The 25,431-nt window shown below is 49.2% G+C and overlaps 2 protein-coding genes across 2 annotated transcripts; both read left to right on the top strand.

The window, feature by feature from the left end:
* Positions 1 to 360: 360 nt before the first annotated feature.
* On the top strand, positions 361 to 1,216 carry LOC148385825 (janus kinase and microtubule-interacting protein 3-like). The gene is made up of 3 exons (XM_088399677.1): positions 361 to 463; positions 674 to 736; positions 823 to 1,216. Exons 1-3 carry the CDS (start codon positions 395 to 397, stop codon positions 946 to 948), a joined length of 258 nt encoding a protein of 85 aa, XP_088255803.1. The 5' UTR covers positions 361 to 394; the 3' UTR covers positions 949 to 1,216.
* A 14,361-nt stretch (positions 1,217 to 15,577) lies between these two features.
* Positions 15,578 to 16,433, top strand: LOC148385824 (janus kinase and microtubule-interacting protein 3-like). The gene is made up of 3 exons (XM_088399678.1): positions 15,578 to 15,680; positions 15,891 to 15,953; positions 16,040 to 16,433. Exons 1-3 carry the CDS (start codon positions 15,612 to 15,614, stop codon positions 16,163 to 16,165), a joined length of 258 nt encoding a protein of 85 aa, XP_088255804.1. The 5' UTR covers positions 15,578 to 15,611; the 3' UTR covers positions 16,166 to 16,433.
* The last annotated feature ends 8,998 nt before the right edge of the window (positions 16,434 to 25,431 follow it).

The raw sequence follows: 25,431 nt of genomic DNA, 5'->3' as shown, positions 1-25,431 counted from the left end.
CCGAAGAGGTAGCCCGCCATTTCTGCCAGCGTATTGGCACCAAACATTCCTCTTCAGCCTGGAATCGGACTCGTCTTTGCGTCGCGGGTGCTTTGTCGCCGGTCTGACTGATTCTGGTACTAGTGCTGTGTTGCATTGGTGTGTGCATGAAGAGGCGGAGCTTCGCTACCGCCAGCTGACGCAAGAATATCAAGCGCTGCAACGAGCCTACGCTCTGCTAGCCCAGACCAGCGAAGGGGACTACGACGCCGAGAAGGAGATCAAGGTGGCGCCCCTTCCCGCAACCCCCGGCCGGGTCGCAGCCTCCCCGTTCTCACCCAGCCTCGGGTGTTCTCTGGTCTGAAAGGAGGAGGAGGAGCCTCCCTCCTCCTCCTTTCAGACCAGAGAAAAGCTGATGGTAGAAATGGGTCACTATCAAAGCAGAGTAGCAGATCTGGAGTCAGCGCTGAAGCAACAAGGACAGGTAAGCTCATCAATGAGCACACCTTTTTCTCAGACAAAATAGCTACATTCTTCAGTCACTCATTCGTCTGGCATTACTGGACCAACCCCCCCCCCGAATGTGGCTGGGAAAATGCGGAGAAAAGCAAATGTCATTTTCCAGTCAACCAAAGAATTTGTGGATGAAAATGACACAACATTCCAAAGCTGTCCACGCGTTTGTCTCTTCTAGAATGTCAAGTGGGTGGAGGAGAAGCAGCTGCTGCGTCAGAGCAATCAGCAGTTGGCCGAAAAGGTGACGGAAAGAAAGGCGCTGGGCGGAGTCGCTTGGCGTCACACCCGTCGGGAAGCCCCGCAGATGAGGTCTGACTGTCTTTTCAGGTCAGGCGGATGGAGGCGGAAGAAGCGCGTCTGAAAGAGCACATCCAGGATATCCGAGACCAAAACGAACTGCTTGAGTTCCGCATCCTGGAGCTGGAGGTGGGAAGACTCGCACAAGCGTGTTGAGGCCAGAGATGTGACGGACGGACGGACGGACGGACGGATGCATGCCTCTGCCTTTCAGGAGAGGGAGTGGCGCTCCCCCGTCTTGAAGTTTCTGCAAGTCCGTTTCCCAGACGGCCTCAGCCCTTTGCAGATCTACTGCGAGGCCGAGGGCGTGAGCGTACGTAAGGCGTCCCTCGCAACCCTAACCTTAACCCGAGGTCCCAGAACACCTTACATTGCTCCTTGCGCCTTTCCCCCGGACATCGTCATCAGTGATCTGATGAAGAAGCTGGACATCCTGGGCTATAACGCCGTAAGTGTATGTCGAACTCCTTATGTTCGCACTCCACGAGACTCGGCGGCTCAAATGTGACTTTTGGAAGGCTTTGCGCTGAAAGAAGCTTGTTGACGCTGTGCCTTTGGGCTCTTCTATGTTCTGCAAGCAGAAGGGCTACCTGGATGAAGAGTTGGACTTCAGGAAGTGTTCCATGGACCAGGCTCATAAGGTAAGCCTCCCTCAAATCTCCCGCCGGACCACTGATGGACGAGGATTGCGGCCCAGAGGATCCTGGAGCTGGAGGCCATGTTGTACGAGGCGCTACCGCAGCGGGACTGCCCCGCCACGGACGGCGAAAAAGCCAGCCACGCTGGCGTGAATGACGTGCTGACGGCGGATCAGAGAGAAGAGCTTAGGAGCGCCGTGGACCAATGGAAGCGAGCCCTGATGTGCGAGTTGAGGGAGCGCGACGCTTGCATCCTCCAAGAGAGAATGGATCTGCTGCACAGCGCGCAACAGGTAAGGGCCCAAAGCCAGCCCGGCACTTACTTGCACGCTTACTGGCTTTTGAATGCCACTTTCCATTTGTCCGTCCTAGAGGAACAAAGAGCTGAAAGAATTCATCGAAGCTCAGAAGAGACAAATCAAACAATTGGAGGAGAAGTTTCTGTTTCTCTTTCTATTCTTCTCCTTGGCCTTCATTCTGTGGCCCTAACACCAGCTGGTGAGTGAGCTCCAGCGGCACCGCACTCGACACCTCCGATACACTGCCAGCCGGTCTCAGACGTTGGCAGACGCTCCGATGTCAACGTATACCCCCCGCCACGGTGACAGAGGCACCGCGTCACACCGGCGCTCATCCAATCAGAAGGCAGGAAAAGCAAATTCACATGCAGGGCACTTTTGAACCAGAAGAGAGCGCCACAAAAAACGGTTGTTGCCCCAAACGCGCACTAAAAAGGGTCAGAATAACAAGAGTCCCACTGGCCAGCCGGGGCCACCCGTCCAGCTGTTTCTTCAGGGGGGAAAAAAATTTGAGTCACCGGTGAGTACATTTTGCATTTAGCTCTGCTTTTCTGCTTCTGTCTTCAAGTGTGTGGCATCCTGCGATCAAAGATTCAGCCAACCCCAAAGCGGTTGACCTCAACGTCCCACCACCATGCCTACCAGAGCAGGTGACATGATGCTTTGGACATCCTTCCGTCTCAGATGCCCAAAAGTACTCTTTGCCACATCTGCGGCAATACGGTGTCTTTTCAAAGGTGCAAATAAATCCAGCGTGGGCGGAACACGCACGTCTTCGGTTTTTCCCGCTTTGTTTGTGTGACAGCTGTTGTGAAAATTTTATACAAATAAAGTTGTATAGTACAGGTTTGGCCAAGCCGCAACTCCCGAACCGCATGCGGCTCTTTTATGTTCATATCAACATTTGTGTGTGTGTGTGTGTGTGGGGGGGGGGGTTGTGCGTGTTGGCTTCACTTGAGTTCAATTTGGTATTTTGGTCATAAGCGCATGTGGTGAAATTCCACAAAGTAGGATGGGCAAACACATTTCTTTAAACTATGAGTGTCAATTGGGCTCTCGAAATGGCAGGGAAAAGATGCACAGCAAAACGAAAATACGTAGATGAACACAAGACGTTTTAATCAGAGTGGGAAAGTTTCTATTTTTTGTTGAACGTGATGGCAAACCATTCTGCCTGATATGTCAGACCTCAGCGCATTTCAAAGATTCAAATCTTCAGCGCCATGCACTTCAGCTCACTCCATGCTAACATTGATCAGGCGTCGAACCCGCAACATCATGCTTAAGAGGTGGCCATGCTAACCAGTGCGCCATTATGTCAACGCATAATAACTAAGTCTACTGATCAAAACAGCGGTTACTATATGACGTCGCTACGTCGTGGTCACGTGACGCAGACAAGACGTCAATGGACGTGGGCAGAGTTAACTTGTTTAAAAGGGAGTGGGCAGAAGAAATATTTAATTTATTTAAATCTATTTTGAGTGCACACCATTATGCCAATGCATAACAACTGTAAATCTACTAAACAAAACAGCGGTTGCTATATGACATCTGCCACGTCGTGGTCACGTGACATACGTGACGTCGATGGGCGTAACTTTCGCCGGAATTCAAATCCGCGGGGAGAGTTAACTTGTTTAAAAGAGAGTGGGCAGAAGAACTATTTAATTTATTTAAATCTATTTGGTGTGTGCGCCATTATGTCAATGCATAACAACTGTAAGTCTACTAAACAAAACAGCGGTTGCTATAGGACGTCTGCCACGTCGTGGTCACGTGACGCGGACGTGACGTCGACGCCTACTTTACATCCCACCGATCACAGGACCCCTCGGCTGCATAACCGTGCCCCCTTCCCAACCAATCGGATTTGCTATACGCGAAAACGACGCCAATGGAAAGAGCTTCCGCCCAAATTTAAATCCGTGGGCGTGGCTCGCAGCAGGAAGTAGGAAAATGGCGGCGATGTTGACAAAGACACGGCGGATGGTAACATACGACTAACAAGAGAAATATTTTTATTTTCTGCTTGCAACTGGACCGTCCAGAGCGTACACGGTAAGTACAACTCATCGTTTTTAAAAAGAAGTACTTTTGTTGCCCTGAAAAGCGAGTGAGCGTGGCGTTTGTGGGGGACGTCGAATTTCGACGATTCTTTCTGGTCAACGGTTGTAAATGATTGTGTTGATTAAAAAAGAAAACTTGATGTAACTCTACTTTTAACTGCCGTTTCAGATAGATTTGGAATTGCATCACATCCAATTTTGCCTAGAGCGTACACGGTAAGTAACACTCGTTGTGTTTAAGGAGATTTACGTTTGTAATAGCAGAAGTGTAGCCGCGTTGCGTTGTACGTGTGAATGTTGGTCCAGGCAAAATGTTAATGTTTAATTTCATTCCTTTAGGTTCCACGGTGTTTGTTGGCTGCAAGTTTTCCACTGCAAGAAGAGGCTCATATCATTGACCAGGAGCGAGCTACAATGGTGAGTAGCCATAACATTTATGTTAAACACTTCCTATTTCATGTCTAACAGTACTTGATTTAACAAATAACCATAAATAAATACAGTGTGGGCACTGAAGTTAACATATGTGATTATACTGCCTAATCTGTCACCGAGTAGATTGTTGCAAAGTAATATAAGATCCAAAGTTGTAATTCAGAATAGTTTTCAAAAGAAGGCCATTAGAATTATATACAAGTCTGATTACCCTGAACAAGCTATTAATTAAATCACAAATTCTTCAATTCAAAGATTTGGTAGATTATCAGACAAATAATGTCTAACAGTAATTGATTTAACACATCACGATAAGTAGATTGAGTGTGGGCACTCTCAAGTTAACATATTTGATTATACTGCCTAATCTGTTACAGAGTATGTTGTTGCCAAGTAATGTAGAATAGATCCAAAGTAGTAATCCAGAATAGTTTTGAAGAGGCCATTAGAATAATAAACAAATCTGATTACCTTGAACATAATAACAAGCTAAGTGTTTAATATGTCCTATGAAGTCAAAATTGGGCACCATCATGTGGTGAAATTTGGAATTGCATCACATCCAATTTTGCCTGGGAACAAACAGATTAAATAAATCTTAGTTTTGAATAAGCCACTCCTTCTCAAACAAGTAAACTCTGCCCATTTCGCGCAGTAGATGTTCTGTTAATATCTAGTATTTATACAAAGTCATAATTTAAATTGCTTTCAACCTTCATTCATCGGTTCAACCAACATTACTCGCTCTTATTACCAACTTGTATTGATTTAACTAAGCGTTTAATACTTCCTATCAGGTCTCAAGGCAAGATTTGGCAAAATACAATTTCAGCAAATCCATGCCGCATTGAACAACACCATCCTGCACTGAACAACACCTTCCTGCACTGAACAACACCATGCCGCACTGAACAACACCATGCCGCACTGAACAACACCATGCCGCACTGAACAACACCATGCCGCACTGAACAACATTATGCCGCACTGAACAACATTATGTCGCACTGAACAACACCATGCCGCACTGAACAACACCATGCTGCACTGAACAACATTATGCCGCACTGAAAAACACCATGCCGCACTGAACAACACCATCCCGCACTGAACAACACCATGCCGCATTGAACAACACCATGCCGCACTGAACAACACCATGCTGCACTGAACAACATTATGCTGCACTGAACAACACGATCCTGCATTGAACAACACCATGCCGCACTGAACAACACCATCCTGCACTGAACAACACCATCCCGCACTGAACAACACCATGCCGCACTGAACAACACCATTCCGCACTGAACAACACCATGCCGCACTGAACAACACCATGCCGCACTGAACAACACCATGCCGCACTGAACAACACCATGCCGCACTGAACAACACCATGCCGCACTGAACAACACCATGCCGCACTGAACAACACCATCCCGCACTGAACAACACCATGCCGCATTGAACAACACCATGCCGCACTGAACAACACCATCCTGCACTGAACAACACCATCCCGCACTGAACAACACCATGCCGCATTGAACAACACCATGCCGCACTGAACAACACCATCCCGCACTGAACAACACCATGCCGCACTGAACAACATTATGGCGCACTGGACAACATTATGCCGCACTGAACAACACCATGCCGCACTGAACAACACCATGCCGCACTGAACAACACCATGCCGCACTGAACAACATTATGCCGCACTGAACAACACCATGCCGCACTGAAAAACACCATGCCGCACTGAACAACACGATCCCGCATTGAACAACACCATCCTGCACTGAACAACACCATGCCGCACTGAACAACACCATGCCGCACTGAACAGCACCATTCCGCACTGAACAACACCATGCCGCACTGAACAACACCATCCTGCACTGAACAACACCATGCCGCACTGAACAACACCATGCCGCACTGAACAACACCATGCCGCACTGAACAACACCATGCCGCACTGAACAACACCATGCCGCACTGAACAACACCATGCCGCACTGAACAACACCATCCCGCACTGAACAACACCATGCCGCATTGAACAACACCATGCCGCACTGAACAACACCATCCTGCACTGAACAACACCATCCCGCACTGAACAACACCATGCCGCATTGAACAACACCATGCCGCACTGAACAACACCATCCCGCACTGAACAACACCATGCCGCACTGAACAACATTATGGCGCACTGGACAACATTATGCCGCACTGAACAACACCATGCCGCACTGAACAACACCATGCCGCACTGAACAACACCATGCCGCACTGAACAACATTATGCCGCACTGAACAACACCATGCCGCACTGAAAAACACCATGCCGCACTGAACAACACGATCCCGCATTGAACAACACCATCCTGCACTGAACAACACCATGCCGCACTGAACAACACCATGCCGCACTGAACAGCACCATTCCGCACTGAACAACACCATGCCGCACTGAACAACACCATCCTGCACTGAACAACACCATCCCGCACTGAACAACACCATGCCGCATTGAAAAACACCATGCCGCACTGAAAAACACCATCCTGCACTGAACAACACCATGCCGCACTGAACAACACCATGCCGCACTGAACAACACCATGCCGCACTGAACAACATTATGCCGCACTGACGCATTGAACAACACCATGCCGCACTGAACAACACCATCCTGCACTGAACAACACCATCCCGCACTGAACAACACCATGCCACATTGAACAACACCATGCCGCACTGAACAACACCATGCCGCACTGAACAACACCATGCCGCACTGAACAACACCATGCCGCACTGAACAACACCATGCCGCACTGAACAACACCATGCCGCACTGAACAACACCATCCCGCACTGAACAACACCATGCCGCACTGAACAACACCATGCCGCACTGAACAACACCATGCCGCACTGAACAACACCATTCCGCACTGAACAACACCATGCCGCACTGAACAACACCATCCCGCACTGAACAACACCATCCCGCACTGAACAACACCATGCCGCATTGAACAACACCATGCCGCACTGAACAACACCATCCTGCACTGAACAACACCATGCCGCACTGAACAACACCATGCCGCACTGAACAACACCATGCCGCACTGAACAACATTATGCCGCACTGAACAACATTATGCCGCACTAAACAACATTATGTCGCACTGAACAACAGCATGCCACACTGAACAACACCATGCCGCACTGAACAACATTATGCCGCACTGAACAACACGATCCCGCATTGAACAACACCATCCCGCAGTGAACAACACCATGCCGCATTGAACAACACCATGCCGCACTGAACAACACCATGCTGCACTGAACAACATTATGCTGCACTGAACAACACGATCCTGCATTGAACAACACCATGCCGCACTGAACAACACCATCCTGCACTGAACAACACCATGCCGCACTGAACAACATTATGCCGCACTGAACAACACCATGCCGCACTGAACAACACCATGCCGCACTGAACAACACCATGCCGCACTGAACAACACCATGCCGCAATGAACAACACCATCCCGCACTGAACAACACCATGCCGCATTGAACAACACCATGCCGCACTGAACAACACCATCCTGCACTGAACAACACCATGCCGCACTGAACAACACCATGCCGCACTGAACAACACCATGCCGCACTGAACAACATTATGCCGCACTGAACAACATTATGCCGCACTAAACAACATTATGTCGCACTGAACAACACCATGCCGCACTGAACAACACCATGCCGCACTGAACAACATTATGCCGCACTGAACAACACGATCCCGCATTGAACAACACCATCCCGCAGTGAACAACACCATGCCGCATTGAACAACACCATGCCGCACTGAACAACACCATGCTGCACTGAACAACATTATGCTGCACTGAACAACACGATCCTGCATTGAACAACACCATGCCGCACTGAACAACACCATCCTGCACTGAACAACACCATGCCGCACTGAACAACATTATGCCGCACTGAACAACACCATGCCGCACTGAACAACACCATGCCTTACTGAACAACACCATGCCGCACTGAACAACACGACGTCGCACTGAACAACACGACGCCGCACAGAACAACACGACGCCGCACAGAATAACACAATACCGCACAGAACAACACAATACCGCACAAACAGTTTTAGATAATATTACGTCGCAGTCATGTGACGCGGACATGACGTCAATAGGCGGAACTCACGGCAAAATTATAATCCGTGGGCGTGGCTTGCAACAGGAAGTAGGAAAGCGGCAATTCTGGCAAACAAGACACAGCGGTTAGTAACACGATGACTAACAAGGCAAATATTTTTGTTTTCAGCTTGCAACTTGACCGTCTAGAGCGTACAAGGTAATTACAACTGTTTTTTTTTAGCCCTGAAAAGCGAGGGAGTGTGGCGTTTGGGAGGAATGTCGAACTCGCCAAATTTCGACGATTATTTCGACTGGTCAACGGTTGTAAATTATTGCGTTGACTAAAAACTTTATTTAACTCTACTCTTAACTTTGCCGTTTCAGATATGCGGGTATTACACCGCGGAAATGACGTCAATAGGCTGAACTCTCGCCAAAATTCAAATCTGTGGGCGCAATGGCCTTGAGCGAGACACCGGATACAAACACGACGATTATCAACAGAAATATCTTTATTTTCTGCTTGCAAGTGGACCGTCTAGAGCGTACACGGTAAGTACAACTCATTGTGTTTAAAAAGATTTACGTTTGTGTAGTTTGCGTTGCGTTGTATCTGTGAATGTTGGTTGAGGCTAAATGTTAATGTTTAATTTCATTCCTTTAGGTTCCACGGTGTTTGTTGGCTGTATGTTTTCCACTGCAAGAAGAGGCTCGTATCATTGACCAGCAGGAGCTACAATGGTGAGTACCCCTTTCGTCTTCCATTTATGTTAAACACTTCCTATTTCATGTCTAACAGTACTCGATTTAACAAATAACCATAAATAAATACAGTGTGGGCAGTCACGTTAACATATGTGATTATCCTGCCTAATATGTTTATCACAAATATGTCACTAATCACTAATATGTTTATTTGTTTATCACAACACCTTTGGACCTTCAGCAATCGATTATTTCCCTTCATCTACATAGAGACAGAACGATGGTGTCTTAAACATCTCATTCATTTCACCAAATAACTTCACGCAGGTGGATAACGGCCGTCTCGGTCACGCTATGTTGCGTGATGCAGTTTTGAAGAACCAAATGCATTTATTCAATGAATAAGTCAAGCTAGTTCTATGTTTATGATGTTGTAAGTTACGGTACCGATTGAAGTTGAGTTCGAAGCCAGTGGAAAACAGCGCTGCGTTTGTGCTCTCCAGGTACAAATGTTGTGATCTCTGACTGACGACCGGGCGAGACTCGAGTAAGAGATGTCCAAACGAGCTCCGGCAGGGCGGGCCAAGGCGGAGCGAACGGACGCCCTTCAGGCCGCCAATGACGAGCTGAGAACCAAACTGATGGACGTCCAGTTAGAACTTCAGCAGGAGAAGAACAAGGTGAAAACCTCAACAGACAGACACTGCCTGCCTCCCTGCCTGCCTCCCTGCCTGCCTCCCTCCCTCCCTCCCAGTTTTCCCGATGTAGATTAGACATGCGTGTGCCATGACTGTGTCAGCCTACATCAACAAATGCACCGAGGACGTCAGCACCACTAAGAATATCATCACCCGGGGCAACCAACGACCCTGGATGACTGAGGAGGTACGTCAAACGCTACGAGCGCGGAACTCTGCCTTCAAGTCTGGCGACAAGGAGACACTGAGGACAGCGAGAGCCAACTTGAACCGTGCCATCAGGATAGCGAAGCGAGACCGCAGTCGAAAATTTCAGGATCGTTTCCACGACGTCAAAAACATCAGGAGTATGTGGCAAGGCATACGGGCGATTACAGACTACAACTCACTCTCCCCCCCCCCCCCCCCCCCCGGTGGGTGTAGTTGATGCTGACTTTCTAAATGGTCTAAATAACTTCTTTGGGAGGTTCAAGGCACTAAACGGCACTCCAGCAGTTAAAACTGTCCCCCATCAGGAAGAGGAGGTACTCTGCCTTGACTCCGCCGATGTGTTGAAGACCCTGAGGAGAGTCAACCCCTGTAAGGCCCCTGGCCCCGACAACATTCCTGGGCGTGTGTTCAGGGAATGTGCAAGTCATCTGGCTGGGGTCATCACAGACATTTTTAACACCTCGCTGGGCCAAGCCACAGTGCCGGCGTGCTTTAAGACTGCCTCCATCATTCCGGTGCCGAAGAAACCTCAAATCACCTCATTTAATGATTACCGGCCTGTTGCACTGACTCCGGTTATGATGAAGTGCTTCGAAAGGCTGCTTAAAGGTCACATCGTTTCCAGACTCCCCCTATTATTTGACCCGTTCCAGTTTGCCGACCGGCAAAACCGCTCCACTCAGGACGCCATCTCCTCCGTTCTTCACCTGAGCCTGGCTCACCTGGAGGAGAAGAACACCCATGTGCGGAGGCTGTTCCTGGACTTCAGCTCAGCGTTTGACACCATCATCCCACAGCATCTGGTAGGAAAATTGGAACACCTGGGCTTCAACACCCCCCTTCGCAACTGGCTGCTAGACTTCCTCAGCAACAGACCTCAGTCAGTCCGGGTCGGACAGAACACCTCTGATGTCATCACCCTCAGCACAGGCTCCCTTCAGGGCTGCGTCCTGAGCCCCCTGCTGTTCACCCTGATGACACACGACTGCGTCCTCAGGTTCACCACCAATCACATCGTGAAGTCAGCAGACGACACAACGGTGGTGGGGCTCATCAGAGACAACAACGACCTGGACTACAGAGAGGAGGTGGAGCAGCTGGTGGGCTGGTGCAGAGAAAACAGCCTGATCCTGAATGAGGAGAAGATGAAGGAGATCATCGTCGACTTCAGGAAAAAACAGCCTCACCACGCTCCACTGATCATCAACAGCTCAGCTGTGGAGGTGGTCAGCACCACCAAATTCCTGGGGGTCCACATCACAGAAGACCTCACCTGGACTATGAACACTACGGCACTGGTCAAGAGGGCACAGAAGCGCTTGTACTTACAGCGGAGGATGAGGAGAGCCCACCTGCCCCCACCCATCATGAGGACGTTCTACAGGAGCACCATAGAGAGCATTCTGACAAGCTGTCTCTCTGTGTGGTGTGGAGGCTGCACCGCCTCCGATTGGAAGAACGTGAGGAGAGTGGTGAGGACAGCAGAGAGGATCATAGGGGCTCCTCTTCCCTCCATTCAGGACATTTCATCTCAGCGCTGCATGTCCCGTGCCCGTAACATCATCAATGACCCATCACACCCCCACCATGGACTGTTCTCCCTGCTGCCCTCTGGGAAGAGGTTTGCAGCATCCGCTGCAGGTCCACCAGGTTCTGCAACAGCTTTTTCCCTGCTGTCATCAGACTGTTGAACACTAGAACTGTTGAGCTCTAAACTGAACTCTGCATCACACATTCACAGAACTGTACTTTATGACACTACGGACCTCTATCTTGCACTATCTCGCACTACCAACTTTACTGAACTTGTATAAACCCTTTAAATAGAAGTTTAATACATGGTTTAGCATTCCTCTGCACACTCTTGAATACTGTTTTGCCTACTTGCACTATTGCATAATTATCACTGCTGCACTTTATACTTATTTTTAATATATATATATATATATATATATATAGTATATGTATATATATATATTTTCATAGGATATGTTACTTCTATTCAACTGCAATATCACTACTTTGTTGTAAGACGTATGCAACGGAATTTCGTTTTGTATGCACCATGTGCAGACAAGATGACAATAAAGTTTGTCTAAGTCTAAGTCTAAGTCATGTCAGGTCAGCTGTCTGGAGAGAGAGAGAAGTCAGGACCTGCGGGCGGAGCACCACCGTGCCACCGCCGCCATGACGGAACTCAAAAGCAAACTCCATGAGGAGAAGCAGAAAGAGTTAGCCATTACCAGGGAGACATTACTGCGGCAGCATGAAATGGAGCTGATGAGAGTGATCAAAATCAAAGATGGAGAGATCCAGCGACTGAATGCCTTGGTCCTCAGCCTGAGGGACGGCTCCATGGACAAGGTGATCCGCTCTATCCGTGTCTGACTATCCGCACGCCACGTCGGGCTTCGATGCGGCCGCTACCGTATTGTGTAGCTTGTCCCCAGTAAGCGTCGCGGCGCTCCGTTGCGGTCTCAACGGCCCGGTGTGGCGCAATGTCTGCTCAGGTGAGGAGGGGGGGCGCTTTGCTGGCGGAGGTGGAGGAGACGCGGCGGTGTCGGGAGACCGAGCGGTGTCGCCTCCACCAGGAGCGCGGAAGAAGCCCTGGCAGCGGCCCAGCAGGCCTGGCAGTCCCGAGCGGCCGAGCTCCGATCGGCTCATCACCAGCATCGGGAGGAGCTGAGCCGAACCAAGAGAGACTGCGAGAGGGAGATCCGCCGACTGGTAGGACTGATCAGATGCGCGGTGCGTGGCTATGTTCCCAATTTCGTTGTATACCTGCAGTGCAATGACACCTAAGGCATTCTATTCTATTCTATTTCACAAGAAGAAAATGTCCGGTTGCTCGCTTCGCTTTTGTCACAGCAAAGGTGTTCCAGTCGATTCAAGAAAAAAAATTGGCCGGTTGCTCTCTTTGTTTTTGTCACAATTCTGGCAAATGAGTTTGCCCGCCTGCCTGAGCGCTCCCCGTTTGTACATCCAGACGGATGAGATCAAGCTGAAAGACAGAGCGGTTAGTGTTTTGGATGAAGCCCTGGGGCCGGCCACGTCCACCGCCTTCAGCTGCAGACTCAGGCTGCCGAGCAGCAGATCGCTGCCCTGAGGGATTCCCAAAGGGCGGGCCTAAACTACCCTGGAAGTGGGGTCAACGCCGCTACTAGCAATCCTCTTCATTGCGTAAGCCACCTCATCACACACTTGCAGTACGCATGACTTAGTTCGTTGCTGGAGGAAGGTAGCACAAAAACAGTTTTGAACTTTGAACGAGTGCTTGTGTGTGTGTGTTGCGGGGCGTTTTCAGTCTCAGGAGGATCGGGACACGCGACGGTTTCATCTGAAAATCGCTGAGCTCAGCGCAGTCATCAGGAACCTGGAGGATCGAAACGCCCTGCTTTCTGAAGAGCGCAATGAACTGGTAATTTATTGACGGCACGCTTGAAGGTTTGCGCTACGTTTGATGCGCGCCATCCAGCGAGGCACCCATTGCGCTTGCTTATTAGTTGAGCGGCGCGTCGAGTCGGTTGCCTGGTAGATGTCTTTTATTGGGAGCCAAAGCCACGATTCCGTTCAAACCGATGCAAAAGGAATGGATACGTTCTGGCCCGCGTGTTGTGCGTCTTTCACATCCCGCACTTCATGCTTGCAGCTAAAGCGACTGAGAGAAACAGAAAGCCAGTTTCTGCCACTCCTGTACAAAAACAAACGCCTGAGCAGGAAGAATGAAGAACTCTCGCTGGTGCTGTGTCGCCTTGAAAACAAAGTGCGCTTTGTCACCCAGGAGAACGAGGAGATGGCAAGCTTGGTAAGTCGACGCGGACAACGGCGGCGTGCCAACAGAGTCCACTGCATTTGTGTTCCACAGAGAAGGCCTAGTTCGCTCAATGACCTGGACCGCGGTTGCGGCCAGCAGGACGGTGAAATGGAGTTCCTTCAAGTTGTGGAGCAGCGGCACATCATCGACGACTTGTCCAAGGTCTTCAGGCAGGCGACTCGGTGCACGTACGGCAGCGCCACGCTCGCTCGCTGTCGCCAGGAAACCTTTTCCGTCCAAAGCTTGGCCGGCGGCCGCCATCCAAAAAATTGGCCCCTTAAATTCCGACCTTTCAAGCAGGAGCATTGTGCGCACGCGTTTGAACACGCTTTAGACTTGTTTTGCCGTTTTCAGCAGCTCAAAGCTCCCGTTTTGTCAGCGCCTTTGCCACTCGCTGTGCGCTGAAAACGACGGACTTGCCCGGCTGCTCAGCCCGTCAACCATGAGCCGCGAGCGCGACATCATTGTCCGTAGGCAGCTAGTGGCAAAATGCACCCTGTTAGAGTTGCGCTCGCTCCAACTTATTTTGCAAGAACCACACGGGAGACAAGTAAGTTCTTTTGGACACCTGCAGGTGGAGAGTCCATCCGTTGTACGAATGAAGTCTGACTCTCGGCTCCTGCACGAGCATTTTAATTAAGAGAAACAGGGTGGGTGTAAGAGTGGATTGAATAGAGGAAGCCCTTGACCTCTAGTCAAAACATAGCAAGGGGTGTTTTACGACTTTGTGTAGGAAGGGATAAGCGATAGGGATAAATAAGGGATAAATAATATTATTTATTACAGGTTGCAGTCAAAGTCAAAGCAACATAATGATACGATAAAGATAATCTGGAAAACCCTGACACACCCTGTAGTTGTCACTTTTGGAAAAGACGAGCGTCCCTCCAATCATCGCCGGTGACGTGTTTTTCAGGCTCTGGAGACAGGAGCTCATGTCAGAAATGTCATTGTGAGTCGCGTTTGTTTCTGCGCCGGAGCCGTTCGTTCCCTTTGCATCCAAAGAATCTCAAAGGCGGATTATTTGTGTCGACAGGAGAGAGATTTGCTGCTACGATACCGACGTCGAGAATCTCTGAGGAGGAACAAAGCGTGAGGTCCTGCAAGGTGAGTCTGTTTGTTTGCGGCTGCTTGGTGTTGCGCAAGATGAAATGGCCTTTTTCTCGCTATCGTTCCTCTCGTCGATTCATCGTGAGGTGTCGCTTCAGTTTGTTCAGAGAGATGTTTGCTTCCGCGCCCGCAGGTCATCGAAACATTTTACGGCTACGACGAAGACGTGTTGGTGGACTCGGACGGATCGTCCTTGTCTTTTCACACCGACAGAACCCCCGACACGGAACCCGAAGAGGTAGCCCGCCATTTCTGCCAGCGTATTGGCACCAAACATTCCTCTTCAGCCTGGAATCGGACTCGTCTTTGCGTCGCGGGTGCTTTGTCGCCGGTCTGACTGATTCTGGTACTAGTGCTGTGTTGCATTGGTGTGTGCATGAAGAGGCGGAGCTTCGCTACCGCCAGCTGACGCAAGAATATCAAGCGCTGCAACGAGCCTACGCTCTGCTAGCCCAGACCAGCGAAGGGGACTACGACGCCGAGAAGGAGATCAAGGTGGCGCCCCTTCCCGCAACCCCCGGCCGGGTCGCAGCCTCCCCGTTCTCACCCAGCCTCGGGTGTTCTCTGGTCTGAAAGGAGGAGGAGGAGCCTCCCTCCTCCTCCTTTCAGACCAGAGAAAAGCTGATGGTAGAAATGGGTCACTATCAAAGCAGAGTAGCAGATCTGGAGTCAGCGCTGAAGCAACAAGGACAGGTAAGCTCATCAATGAGCACACCTTTTTCTCAGACAAAATAGCTACATTCTTCAGTCACTCATTCGTCTGGCATTACTGGACCAACCCCCCCCCCGAATGTGGCTGGGAAAATGCGGAGAAAAGCAAATGTCATTTTCCAGTCAACCAAAGAATTTGTGGATGAAAATGACACAACATTCCAAAGCTGTCCACGCGTTTGTCTCTTCTAGAATGTCAAGTGGGTGGAGGAGAAGCAGCTGCTGCGTCAGAGCAATCAGCAGTTGGCCGAAAAGGTGACGGAAAGAAAGGCGCTGGGCGGAGTCGCTTGGCGTCACACCCGTCGGGAAGCCCCGCAGATGAGGTCTGACTGTCTTTTCAGGTCAGGCGGATGGAGGCGGAAGAAGCGCGTCTGAAAGAGCACATCCAGGATATCCGAGACCAAAACGAACTGCTTGAGTTCCGCATCCTGGAGCTGGAGGTGGGAAGACTCGCACAAGCGTGTTGAGGCCAGAGATGTGACGGACGGACGGACGGACGGACGGATGCATGCCTCTGCCTTTCAGGAGAGGGAGTGGCGCTCCCCCGTCTTGAAGTTTCTGCAAGTCCGTTTCCCAGACGGCCTCAGCCCTTTGCAGATCTACTGCGAGGCCGAGGGCGTGAGCGTACGTAAGGCGTCCCTCGCAACCCTAACCTTAACCCGAGGTCCCAGAACACCTTACATTGCTCCTTGCGCCTTTCCCCCGGACATCGTCATCAGTGATCTGATGAAGAAGCTGGACATCCTGGGCTATAACGCCGTAAGTGTATGTCGAACTCCTTATGTTCGCACTCCACGAGACTCGGCGGCTCAAATGTGACTTTTGGAAGGCTTTGCGCTGAAAGAAGCTTGTTGACGCTGTGCCTTTGGGCTCTTCTATGTTCTGCAAGCAGAAGGGCTACCTGGATGAAGAGTTGGACTTCAGGAAGTGTTCCATGGACCAGGCTCATAAGGTAAGCCTCCCTCAAATCTCCCGCCGGACCACTGATGGACGAGGATTGCGGCCCAGAGGATCCTGGAGCTGGAGGCCATGTTGTACGAGGCGCTACCGCAGCGGGACTGCCCCGCCACGGACGGCGAAAAAGCCAGCCACGCTGGCGTGAATGACGTGCTGACGGCGGATCAGAGAGAAGAGCTTAGGAGCGCCGTGGACCAATGGAAGTGAGCCCTGATGTGCGAGTTGAGGGAGCGCGACGCTTGCATCCTCCAAGAGAGAATGGATCTGCTGCACAGCGCGCAACAGGTAAGGGCCCAAAGCCAGCCCGGCACTTACTTGCACGCTTACTGGCTTTTGAATGCCACTTTCCATTTGTCCGTCCTAGAGGAACAAAGAGCTGAAAGAATTCATCGAAGCTCAGAAGAGACAAATCAAACAATTGGAGGAGAAGTTTCTGTTTCTCTTTCTATTCTTCTCCTTGGCCTTCATTCTGTGGCCCTAACACCAGCTGGTGAGTGAGCTCCAGCGGCACCGCACTCGACACCTCCGATACACTGCCAGCCGGTCTCAGACGTTGGCAGACGCTCCGATGTCAACGTATACCCCCCGCCACGGTGACAGAGGCACCGCGTCACACCGGCGCTCATCCAATCAGAAGGCAGGAAAAGCAAATTCACATGCAGGGCACTTTTGAACCAGAAGAGAGCGCCACAAAAAACGGTTGTTGCCCCAAACGCGCACTAAAAAGGGTCAGAATAACAAGAGTCCCACTGGCCAGCCGGGGCCACCCGTCCAGCTGTTTCTTCAGGGGGGAAAAAAATTGGAGTCACCGGTGAGTACATTTTGCATTTAGCTCTGCTTTTCTGCTTCTGTCTTCAAGTGTGTGGCATCCTGCGATCAAAGATTCAGCCAACCCCAAAGCGGTTGACCTCAACGTCCCACCACCATGCCTACCAGAGCAGGTGACATGATGCTTTGGACATCCTTCCGTCTCAGATGCCCAAAAGTACTCTTTGCCACATCTGCGGCAATACGGTGTCTTTTCAAAGGTGCAAATAAATCCAGCGTGGGCGGAACACGCACGTCTTCGGTTTTTCCCGCTTTGTTTGTGTGACAGCTGTTGTGAAAATTTTATACAAATAAAGTTGTATAGTACAGGTTTGGCCAAGCCGCAACTCCCGAACCGCATGCGGCTCTTTTATGTTCATATCAACATTTGTGTGTGTGTGTGTGTGTGGGGGGGGGGGTTGTGCGTGTTGGCTTCACTTGAGTTCAATTTGGTATTTTGGTCATAAGCGCATGTGGTGAAATTCCACAAAGTAGGATGGGCAAACACATTTCTTTAAACTATGAGTGTCAATTGGGCTCTCGAAATGGCAGGGAAAAGATGCACAGCAAAACGAAAATACGTAGATGAACACAGGACGTTTTAATCAGAGTGGGAAAGTTTCTATTTTTTGTTGAACGTGATGGCAAACCATTCTGCCTGATATGTCAGACCTCAGCGCATTTCAAAGATTCAAATCTTCAGCGCCATGCACTTCAGCTCACTCCATGCTAACATTGATCAGGCGTCGAACCCGCAACATCATGCTTAAGAGGTGGCCATGCTAACCAGTGCGCCATTATGTCAACGCATAATAACTAAGTCTACTGATCAAAACAGCGGTTACTATATGACGTCGCTACGTCGTGGTCACGTGACGCAGACAAGACGTCAATGGACGTGGGCAGAGTTAACTTGTTTAAAAGGGAGTGGGCAGAAGAAATATTTAATTTATTTAAATCTATTTTGAGTGCACACCATTATGCCAATGCATAACAACTGTAAATCTACTAAACAAAACAGCGGTTGCTATATGACATCTGCCACGTCGTGGTCACGTGACATACGTGACGTCGATGGGCGTAACTTTCGCCGGAATTCAAATCCGCGGGGAGAGTTAACTTGTTTAAAAGAGAGTGGGCAGAAGAACTATTTAATTTATTTAAATCTATTTGGTGTGTGCGCCATTATGTCAATGCATAACAACTGTAAGTCTACTAAACAAAACAGCGGTTGCTATAGGACGTCTGCCACGTCGTGGTCACGTGACGCGGACGTGACGTCGACGCCTACTTTACATCCCACCGATCACAGGACCCCTCGGCTGCATAACCGTGCCCCCTTCCCAACCAATCGGATTTGCTATACGCGAAAACGACGCCAATGGAAAGAGCTTCCGCCCAAATTTAAATCCGTGGGCGTGGCTCGCAGCAGGAAGTAGGAAAATGGCGGCGATGTTGACAAAGACACGGCGGATGGTAACATACGACTAACAAGAGAAATATTTTTATTTTCTGCTTGCAACTGGACCGTCCAGAGCGTACACGGTAAGTACAACTCATCGTTTTTAAAAAGAAGTACTTTTGTTGCCCTGAAAAGCGAGTGAGCGTGGCGTTTGTGGGGGACGTCGAATTTCGACGATTCTTTCTGGTCAACGGTTGTAAATGATTGTGTTGATTAAAAAAGAAAACTTGATGTAACTCTACTTTTAACTGCCGTTTCAGATAGATTTGGAATTGCATCACATCCAATTTTGCCTAGAGCGTACACGGTAAGTAACACTCGTTGTGTTTAAGGAGATTTACGTTTGTAATAGCAGAAGTGTAGCCGCGTTGCGTTGTACGTGTGAATGTTGGTCCAGGCGAAATGTTAATGTTTAATTTCATTCCTTTAGGTTCCACGGTGTTTGTTGGCTGCAAGTTTTCCACTGCAAGAAGAGGCTCATATCATTGACCAGGAGCGAGCTACAATGGTGAGTAGCCATAACATTTATGTTAAACACTTCCTATTTCATGTCTAACAGTACTTGATTTAACAAATAACCATAAATAAATACAGTGTGGGCACTGAAGTTAACATATGTGATTATACTGCCTAATCTGTCACCGAGTAGATTGTTGCAAAGTAATATAAGATCCAAAGTTGTAATTCAGAATAGTTTTCAAAAGAAGGCCATTAGAATTATATACAAGTCTGATTACCCTGAACAAGCTATTAATTAAATCACAAATTCTTCAATTCAAAGATTTGGTAGATTATCAGACAAATAATGTCTAACAGTAATTGATTTAACACATCACGATAAGTAGATTGAGTGTGGGCACTCTCAAGTTAACATATTTGATTATACTGCCTAATCTGTTACAGAGTATGTTGTTGCCAAGTAATGTAGAATAGATCCAAAGTAGTAATCCAGAATAGTTTTGAAGAGGCCATTAGAATAATAAACAAATCTGATTACCTTGAACATAATAACAAGCTAAGTGTTTAATATGTCCTATGAAGTCAAAATTGGGCACCATCATGTGGTGAAATTTGGAATTGCATCACATCCAATTTTGCCTGGGAACAAACAGATTAAATAAATCTTAGTTTTGAATAAGCCACTCCTTCTCAAACAAGTAAACTCTGCCCATTTCGCGCAGTAGATGTTCTGTTAATATCTAGTATTTATACAAAGTCATAATTTAAATTGCTTTCAACCTTCATTCATCGGTTCAACCAACATTACTCGCTCTTATTACCAACTTGTATTGATTTAACTAAGCGTTTAATACTTCCTATCAGGTCTCAAGGCAAGATTTGGCAAAATACAATTTCAGCAAATCCATGCCGCATTGAACAACACCATCCTGCACTGAACAACACCTTCCTGCACTGAACAACACCATGCCGCACTGAACAACACCATGCCGCACTGAACAACACCATGCCGCACTGAACAACACCATGCCGCACTGAACAACATTATGCCGCACTGAACAACATTATGTCGCACTGAACAACACCATGCCGCACTGAACAACACCATGCTGCACTGAACAACATTATGCCGCACTGAAAAACACCATGCCGCACTGAACAACACCATCCCGCACTGAACAACACCATGCCGCATTGAACAACACCATGCCGCACTGAACAACACCATGCTGCACTGAACAACATTATGCTGCACTGAACAACACGATCCTGCATTGAACAACACCATGCCGCACTGAACAACACCATCCTGCACTGAACAACACCATCCCGCACTGAACAACACCATGCCGCACTGAACAACACCATTCCGCACTGAACAACACCATGCCGCACTGAACAACACCATGCCGCACTGAACAACACCATGCCGCACTGAACAACACCATGCCGCACTGAACAACACCATGCCGCACTGAACAACACCATGCCGCACTGAACAACACCATCCCGCACTGAACAACACCATGCCGCATTGAACAACACCATGCCGCACTGAACAACACCATCCTGCACTGAACAACACCATCCCGCACTGAACAACACCATGCCGCATTGAACAACACCATGCCGCACTGAACAACACCATCCCGCACTGAACAACACCATGCCGCACTGAACAACATTATGGCGCACTGGACAACATTATGCCGCACTGAACAACACCATGCCGCACTGAACAACACCATGCCGCACTGAACAACACCATGCCGCACTGAACAACATTATGCCGCACTGAACAACACCATGCCGCACTGAAAAACACCATGCCGCACTGAACAACACGATCCCGCATTGAACAACACCATCCTGCACTGAACAACACCATGCCGCACTGAACAACACCATGCCGCACTGAACAGCACCATTCCGCACTGAACAACACCATGCCGCACTGAACAACACCATCCTGCACTGAACAACACCATGCCGCACTGAACAACACCATGCCGCACTGAACAACACCATGCCGCACTGAACAACACCATGCCGCACTGAACAACACCATGCCGCACTGAACAACACCATGCCGCACTGAACAACACCATCCCGCACTGAACAACACCATGCCGCATTGAACAACACCATGCCGCACTGAACAACACCATCCTGCACTGAACAACACCATCCCGCACTGAACAACACCATGCCGCATTGAACAACACCATGCCGCACTGAACAACACCATCCCGCACTGAACAACACCATGCCGCACTGAACAACATTATGGCGCACTGGACAACATTATGCCGCACTGAACAACACCATGCCGCACTGAACAACACCATGCCGCACTGAACAACACCATGCCGCACTGAACAACATTATGCCGCACTGAACAACACCATGCCGCACTGAAAAACACCATGCCGCACTGAACAACACGATCCCGCATTGAACAACACCATCCTGCACTGAACAACACCATGCCGCACTGAACAACACCATGCCGCACTGAACAGCACCATTCCGCACTGAACAACACCATGCCGCACTGAACAACACCATCCTGCACTGAACAACACCATCCCGCACTGAACAACACCATGCCGCATTGAAAAACACCATGCCGCACTGAAAAACACCATCCTGCACTGAACAACACCATGCCGCACTGAACAACACCATGCCGCACTGAACAACACCATGCCGCACTGAACAACATTATGCCGCACTGACGCATTGAACAACACCATGCCGCACTGAACAACACCATCCTGCACTGAACAACACCATCCCGCACTGAACAACACCATGCCACATTGAACAACACCATGCCGCACTGAACAACACCATGCCGCACTGAACAACACCATGCCGCACTGAACAACACCATGCCGCACTGAACAACACCATGCCGCACTGAACAACACCATGCCGCACTGAACAACACCATCCCGCACTGAACAACACCATGCCGCACTGAACAACACCATGCCGCACTGAACAACACCATGCCGCACTGAACAACACCATTCCGCACTGAACAACACCATGCCGCACTGAACAACACCATCCCGCACTGAACAACACCATCCCGCACTGAACAACACCATGCCGCATTGAACAACACCATGCCGCACTGAACAACACCATCCTGCACTGAACAACACCATGCCGCACTGAACAACACCATGCCGCACTGAACAACACCATGCCGCACTGAACAACATTATGCCGCACTGAACAACATTATGCCGCACTAAACAACATTATGTCGCACTGAACAACAGCATGCCACACTGAACAACACCATGCCGCACTGAACAACATTATGCCGCACTGAACAACACGATCCCGCATTGAACAACACCATCCCGCAGTGAACAACACCATGCCGCATTGAACAACACCATGCCGCACTGAACAACACCATGCTGCACTGAACAACATTATGCTGCACTGAACAACACGATCCTGCATTGAACAACACCATGCCGCACTGAACAACACCATCCTGCACTGAACAACACCATGCCGCACTGAACAACATTATGCCGCACTGAACAACACCATGCCGCACTGAACAACACCATGCCGCACTGAACAACACCATGCCGCACTGAACAACACCATGCCGCAATGAACAACACCATCCCGCACTGAACAACACCATGCCGCATTGAACAACACCATGCCGCACTGAACAACACCATCCTGCACTGAACAACACCATGCCGCACTGAACAACACCATGCCGCACTGAACAACACCATGCCGCACTGAACAACATTATGCCGCACTGAACAACATTATGCCGCACTAAACAACATTATGTCGCACTGAACAACACCATGCCGCACTGAACAACACCATGCCGCACTGAACAACATTATGCCGCACTGAACAACACGATCCCGCATTGAACAACACCATCCCGCAGTGAACAACACCATGCCGCATTGAACAACACCATGCCGCACTGAACAACACCATGCTGCACTGAACAACATTATGCTGCACTGAACAACACGATCCTGCATTGAACAACACCATGCCGCACTGAACAACACCATCCTGCACTGAACAACACCATGCCGCACTGAACAACATTATGCCGCACTGAACAACACCATGCCGCACTGAACAACACCATGCCTTACTGAACAACACCATGCCGCACTGAACAACACGACGTCGCACTGAACAACACGACGCCGCACAGAACAACACGACGCCGCACAGAATAACACAATACCGCACAGAACAACACAATACCGCACAAACAGTTTTAGATAATATTACGTCGCAGTCATGTGACGCGGACATGACGTCAATAGGCGGAACTCACGGCAAAATTATAATCCGTGGGCGTGGCTTGCAACAGGAAGTAGGAAAGCGGCAATTCTGGCAAACAAGACACAGCGGTTAGTAACACGATGACTAACAAGGCAAATATTTTTGTTTTCAGCTTGCAACTTGACCGTCTAGAGCGTACAAGGTAATTACAACTGTTTTTTTTTAGCCCTGAAAAGCGAGGGAGTGTGGCGTTTGGGAGGAATGTCGAACTCGCCAAATTTCGACGATTATTTCGACTGGTCAACGGTTGTAAATTATTGCGTTGACTAAAAACTTTATTTAACTCTACTCTTAACTTTGCCGTTTCAGATATGCGGGTATTACACCGCGGAAATGACGTCAATAGGCTGAACTCTCGCCAAAATTCAAATCTGTGGGCGCAATGGCCTTGAGCGAGACACCGGATACAAACACGACGATTATCAACAGAAATATCTTTATTTTCTGCTTGCAAGTGGACCGTCTAGAGCGTACACGGTAAGTACAACTCATTGTGTTTAAAAAGATTTACGTTTGTGTAGTTTGCGTTGCGTTGTATCTGTGAATGTTGGTTGAGGCTAAATGTTAATGTTTAATTTCATTCCTTTAGGTTCCACGGTGTTTGTTGGCTGTATGTTTTCCACTGCAAGAAGAGGCTCGTATCATTGACCAGCAGGAGCTACAATGGTGAGTACCCCTTTCGTCTTCCATTTATGTTAAACACTTCCTATTTCATGTCTAACAGTACTCGATTTAACAAATAACCATAAATAAATACAGTGTGGGCAGTCACGTTAACATATGTGATTATCCTGCCTAATATGTTTATCACAAATATGTCACTAATCACTAATATGTTTATTTGTTTATCACAACACCTTTGGACCTTCAGCAATCGATTATTTCCCTTCATCTACATAGAGACAGAACGATGGTGTCTTAAACATCTCATTCATTTCACCAAATAACTTCACGCAGGTGGATAACGGCCGTCTCGGTCACGCTATGTTGCGTGATGCAGTTTTGAAGAACCAAATGCATTTATTCAATGAATAAGTCAAGCTAGTTCTATGTTTATGATGTTGTAAGTTACGGTACCGATTGAAGTTGAGTTCGAAGCCAGTGGAAAACAGCGCTGCGTTTGTGCTCTCCAGGTACAAATGTTGTGATCTCTGACTGACGACCGGGCGAGACTCGAGTAAGAGATGTCCAAACGAGCTCCGGCAGGGCGGGCCAAGGCGGAGCGAACGGACGCCCTTCAGGCCGCCAATGACGAGCTGAGAACCAAACTGATGGACGTCCAGTTAGAACTTCAGCAGGAGAAGAACAAGGTGAAAACCTCAACAGACAGACACTGCCTGCCTCCCTGCCTGCCTCCCTGCCTGCCTCCCTCCCTCCCTCCCAGTTTTCCCGATGTAGATTAGACATGCGTGTGCCATGACTGTGTCAGCCTACATCAACAAATGCACCGAGGACGTCAGCACCACTAAGAATATCATCACCCGGGGCAACCAACGACCCTGGATGACTGAGGAGGTACGTCAAACGCTACGAGCGCGGAACTCTGCCTTCAAGTCTGGCGACAAGGAGACACTGAGGACAGCGAGAGCCAACTTGAACCGTGCCATCAGGATAGCGAAGCGAGACCGCAGTCGAAAATTTCAGGATCGTTTCCACGACGTCAAAAACATCAGGAGTATGTGGCAAGGC

This window comes from Syngnathus floridae, chromosome 15, assembly GCF_059516105.1.
Source record: "Syngnathus floridae isolate MCC-2025c chromosome 15, RoL_Sflo_1.0, whole genome shotgun sequence".
NCBI classification, from domain to species: Eukaryota; Metazoa; Chordata; class Actinopteri; order Syngnathiformes; family Syngnathidae; genus Syngnathus; species Syngnathus floridae.
This window is presented reverse-complemented; position numbering and strand designations above follow the sequence as displayed.